Source organism: Lactuca virosa, chromosome 9 (assembly GCF_052849685.1).
Source record: "Lactuca virosa cultivar CGN04683 chromosome 9, Lactuca_virosa_CGN04683_v6, whole genome shotgun sequence".
In the NCBI taxonomy this organism is placed as follows: Eukaryota; Viridiplantae; Streptophyta; class Magnoliopsida; order Asterales; family Asteraceae; genus Lactuca; species Lactuca virosa.
The window spans coordinates 4,720,071-4,726,045 of record NC_136434.1 but is presented as its reverse complement, the minus strand read 5'-3'; the positions used below and the strand labels follow the sequence as shown (position 1 = coordinate 4,726,045).

At 30.5% G+C, this 5,975-nt stretch overlaps 1 protein-coding gene across 1 annotated transcript; it reads right to left on the bottom strand.

The window, feature by feature from the left end:
- Positions 1 to 1,815: 1,815 nt before the first annotated feature.
- On the bottom strand, positions 1,816 to 4,562 carry LOC145136208 (gibberellin 2-beta-dioxygenase 2-like). The gene is made up of 3 exons (XM_079070385.1): positions 4,099 to 4,562; positions 2,377 to 2,737; positions 1,816 to 2,279 (listed from the first exon to the last, which is right to left on the bottom strand). The coding sequence occupies exons 1-3, from the start codon at positions 4,491 to 4,493 to the stop codon at positions 2,025 to 2,027; spliced, it is 1,011 nt and encodes a 336-aa protein (XP_078926511.1). The 5' UTR covers positions 4,494 to 4,562; the 3' UTR covers positions 1,816 to 2,024.
- Between the last annotated feature and the right edge of the window lie 1,413 nt (positions 4,563 to 5,975).

Genomic DNA, 5,975 nt, shown 5'->3' with positions numbered 1-5,975 from the left:
TTTTCGACTTTGAAAAATCATGGGAATTGTTGCGAGCAGATCCAAAGTGGAATAAAACGCCTACATCGTCGGAGGTTCAATCCAAAAGGTCTCGCAATTCTAGCTCGGTCGACGTGTCGGACGCATGGACTAACATCGACCTAAACGCCGACGACGATGAGATCCCGGATGATATCCAAGAGATATCCCCACCACGACGACCGCCCGGACGCGACAAAGCGAGGCGCGCTACAAGACATGCGGAGGAGGTGGAGACGAGAGCAAAAGATGCGGCGGAAATGAGAGCGAAATTCGACGAGCACAATTTATTAATAAAAGAAAAAATCGAGTTGAAACGTCGTCATTTGGAGTTCCTGGAAAGGCAGACACGGGAGAAGCAGGAGCAAAAAGAGAGGGAACTAATGACACATCAGTTGTCAATTCTTCGGACGAGCGAGGAGGGTTTGGCGCCTGCTGATCTAGCGGTGCTACAAGCGATGAAGGAACAAATTAGAAAGAAATATTTGGGTTAATTATGATTGTTATGTGGTTTTAGTAGTAATTTGAATGATATTTTAGTTATAATATTAGGTTGAAAATTATGTTTTTTTTAATTGTAATCGTAATTTTAGATTTTAAATATTATGTCTTTTTTTTTGTTTTTAAAATTTTATTTTTTATAAAAAATATATTCATGTTAGTGAATAAAAAAATGCAAAAAGAAAAAAAAAACGAAAAAGAAAAAAAAAGTAAAAAAAACGAAAAAGTAAAAAAACAAACCCAATTTCGGAAAAAAAATAAAAAAGAAAACATATTTATTTTCAAAAAGTTGGTGTTACATCTTGTTGCCCATTTCCCCACTTGGTGTTATAACACCACTTGCTTATGTGGCATGTGAGGTGGCACAACTTGGTGTTGCACCTTATTGCCACATCTAGTGCTCTGAAGAGTAGCTACTAAAAATGAAAAAAGAAAGTAAATAAATGATTACATTATCATATTCATTACATCTTTATGAAGTGTCGTATATATAGTGAAAAAAACGTTTTTCTGTATCTTAAAAGTTCTTTTACATTTTCTTGAATGATCCTATAATTTGAGTTGTACAGAAAACTCATGGACACTTATATGATCCTATAATTTGAGTTGTACAGAAAACTCATGGACACTTATAAGTTGAATTTTTAATATGTCTTAAGGCACATTTAATAAACATAAATTATAACAAATATTATCATAATTAAATATAAAATATACTACATTCGTCTCGTATTTATTGTTCATTTTTGATTTTTGAAGTCTTTATTTTTAACTTTCACATTAAATATTTTTATTTTTGATATATAATAAAATATACGAATGAATTGGTTTTTAAATGTATTTTCATTGTTATAAGTTTCATCGAAGAATATATAGCACAAATAAAAATATTTAAGGTTAAAATTAAAAAAATAAAGATTTCATAAGTTAAAATTAGACAATAAATATGAGATAGAGTATTTATTAACGAGATCATTAATGATTTTACATTAATATATGGTAATAATCTTTATAATTAATTCATTTTATATTTAATAATAATAATATTTGTTATAATTAATGTTTCTTATATGTATTTTAAATTTAGGTACGTATTAGAAAATCCTAAGTTCTAAATAGCAAAAATCCGTTCCGAAAGTTACAAATTCAAATACATTTGCAACTTCTTTTAAAAACAAAAACAAAAAATACGCTTCCATGCTCCAAAAAATTCTCCAAAAACAAATTCATCTACATATCCTTTATCTACAAACAACAAATTCATTGGAAATATATTAAGAAATATTCTCCAAAAAATTAAAAAAAAAATCGAGAAAAATATATTATAAATCAATTAGATAGTAGGCACTAGACACATCTACATATCCTTTATCTACAAACAACAAATTCATCCTGCAAAAAAATCATTTTGATAGATGATGGCTTAGTTGATTATACATATGGTTTTTTTTCTTCTCTCTAACCTATATATTGTTCTCAGATACATGAGAACATCAATTTTATCATCATAAACCCGAATGACACTTAAAAAGATCGATTCTTTGGTCCCCTAAACGTAGAGAATATGCAGCTTTTTTGTACTCGTTCCACGTAAACGACTTGTAAAGTCTTTGTTCTCCCGGTGAGATCATTTGTGGGATCGGAAATATCCATTCGTTCATAGCTGGTGCTGCAAAATACATCATCGACAATCTCGACCTGCTCGACATATTCGCCATTACTCTATGCCTTACGCTTTTTAATCTTCCATTCGTCAAAACCTGCATGTGTCAAAACTTAATTATTCAAAGTACTCAAAAGTAAACACAAAATTAACCATGAATGATTAAAAAGTATAAGTATATATGTATAATATACCTCTAATGCATCTCCAACAAAGACGCAAAAATCGGTGGGTTCGACATTAACTGGTATCCAAAGACCGTCAACGGTAGAAATTTGGAGGCCAGGAACGTCATTTGACCTCAAAATGGTAAAAATCTGAGGGTCGGAATGCTCGCCAAAGCCAATTCGTTGATGTGATTGAGAGGGTTTATTGGATTCATGAGTAGTTTTAACCCCAGGATAATGATTGATACGGAAGCATGAATCACTATCAACATCTTCAATAAAACGACTAAAGATGTTTGTGTCAGTTAACGAAAGCCCAAGTGCCAATATTTCCAACAACCCAGATGTCAACCCTTTCACTACGTGGATGTAATCCTCCACCGCACAACTGCACAAAAAAAATTTTAAAATTTTAAAATCATACCACAAAACTTTCAAAAATTACACTTTTTAACCCAATATTAACAAATCTTTACAAAATAACTGTTGTCAGTCACCTAACGTTCGTTGAAAGATTCCTTTATTTGGGTAAGAAAACTAATGTACTTGTCTCCCTCTATTTTTGGTTACCGACACATGGACTGTTCCCAATCTCCTTTTTCCCGTTTCATTAAAATCGGTACGATTAATTGGGACACCTTCATAATTATCATCATCACTTATGTTTCAAATCATTGTATATAATACAGACATATGTATTTTTAAATAAAACCCAGATTTTAAACAACTAATTAATTAAACACATACGTACGTACGCTATTGTTTGTTGCGTGTTTAAGGGATGCACGTGAACCTATATATATGATATGTTGACTTTTGATCAGATGAAAAGCTGGTTTGACTTGGTGTTATTTGCCTAACTAATAAGATGATTGGGTCATCAGCTTATGATTGCGTAAGGCATGATCTCAAAACCCACATATATTACCCGTCGCTAGTGGGTTGCTTATGATAATTCTTCAACATAAAGCCCTTTTTAACGCCATTTCATATACGTTTTATAATGTTTCTTGTAATTATAACTATATATTACAGTAATTATTAAAGCATAAATTTATGATTACCATCATGTAATTTTGTATTGTTAAATCAAACGATTCCTTGAAATTCGGGGAAAAGAATCAAACAAAAAAACATAAGTGTTTGTTAATACGGAGAAGCCGGCTAAAAAGCGGAGTGGACCTCAGCCGCTTTGAACTTAAACAAAAAGACGACTTAGGATTAATGATAATGTTTAATTTTTCTAGGACCCGAATCATCGGCCAGCGTGGCAGCCGAACCACTTCTTTATATATACATGAAGAGTTGAATTTTTTTTTATTTAATTCGAAATTAATGGGGACCTACGGGTGAGTACAACTGAACGAACACTGCATGTGTCGGAAGACATGTTCCACAACTCATACATATAATATATTCTCGTACTCATTAAAATGTTGGCCAAATTATGGACAAATCGGATGAGAAAGACGATGTACTTGAAAAACTACAGACGGACCACATATACAGTTGTTAAAATGATTAACACATTTTCTTTTAAATACAGAAGAAAACGGTATAAAGACGATTAATGGTTTTTGGGTTTTAAAGACAGTTAAAAAGAGCGTCTTGTCATTGTCATCGATTCATCGGATTTTGTGGTTGGTGATCACTGAATTAATTGAAGATTGATATTTTATTATATATGTATATATAACGTGATCATCACTCATAGGAATATAAACGTGAGATTGATTGATGATTACATACCTGAAATCTGTTGGTTGGTCTGAGACGACATTGAAGATATCGGAGTGAAGGAGAAGCTGATCAGGGTTGGCTTGAAGTAGAAGGTATTCAAGTTCACCCACATCTCCATTGAAACCGATGCTGCGGCAACCATACCCGAAAGGGCTAGGTGGATTGGATTTGGCTTTAAGTTTTTCAGAGGCAGGCTTGAAGAAGAAACCATTAGCAACTTCCTCCATTTTGGAGATGATTTCAATGGGGACTCCATGGTTAACGACCTTGAAGAAACCGTAGTCTTGACAGGCTGTGATGATGCGGTGAGATAAGGTGGTGGTGTCGAGGGAGAGATCGATGATTGGGATGCCAATGGCTTGGGTCTTTTTGGTTCTTAATGGGGAAGGGGAAGAGAGAACCATGGTTGCGCTAGCTAAAGAAGGTGAAAGGGGAATGTGGGTGATGAGGCCATGACGGGGTTAAATAGTAGTTGTGTTACGTAAGATTGCGTGATGAGGGTACCACAACAATCGGGACCTTTCTTTTATGGAGGACAAAATAGTTGTTTTTGTCCACTGTACTCTACATATTTTATATAAATTTTTATATATTGTATTATATGATATAATTAACAAAATATTAGTGATGGTGGGTTAATAACAAACAATATAAATTAAAGTTTATACCATTTGAATCACTACTTCAAAATTTATTATAACGGATGATCATTACTACAAAATTGAGTATGATGATGTGCAAAAAAAACATCAACCAATTATCAATAGATAAAATATGTGAATAATGAATTTTCGATTTTGTTCAAATTTACTAATTTTCTTTTGTTATAATTTACCAATAAACCTATTTTTTGTGTTAAAAATATCATTATGATGTTTTTTTAACTCGAAACATAATTAAGTTCGTAGAAAAACAAAAAAAGACCAATAAATAAGAACATATATAAAGTATTATTATTTTATAACTCAATAGTACTTCTTAGATTTTTACTTTCATTTTATTAAAAATTTTATTAATTTGAAAAATAAACATTTTCATAAATTAAAAATAATTAAACATAAAAATGTGACTTACCAATCATTATAATTATAATAAATAACCATAATTTTGATGATCATTAAACATTATTTTTATTTGGAACTTCACTTTTTTACAAACTTTCACAAACCGGAATATAAAGCGGATAAGATCATCAAACAGTTGCATAAATATTTGAACGATATACATAAGTTTTTATAAAAACGAATATTTATAAATGTTATAACAAAAAGTAATGAAAGTTATTTTGTTAATAAATTTATAAATATTTGGTTTTTTTTATCTCTTAGAACTTTGTGTTATAAAATAATTCATAAAAAATTTCATAAATTCAATTTTAATCCCCTTCTTATACCAATAAAAAAATAATTAAACAACTAAATGTGAGTTTTAGTTTTATTAGAAACTTCAATATTTTTCAAGCTTTCACAAGCAAAATGTCAAGAGGATAATAACATCAAACAATTGTACCAACGTTTGAGTGATACAAAGTTCTAAGAGCATAAAAAACTTGTTATATATATATATATATATATATATATATATATATATATATATATATATATATATATATATATATATATATATATATATATGGGAAATTGTCAGAAAAATCCCAATATTTTCAGGAAATTTACACTTTAGTCCTAATATATTTTTTTTGAACATTTGAGTCCCGATTATTTCATTTTGGCTCAAGTTTACAAAAAAGTCCTTTTTTTCTTCTAACAAGAAATGAGATATTATCATGTTTTTACAAATAATCGAGACTTAAATGTTCAAAAAAAAAATCTTGGGACTAAAGTGTAACTTTCCTGAAAATATTAGAACTTTTCTGACAATTTCCT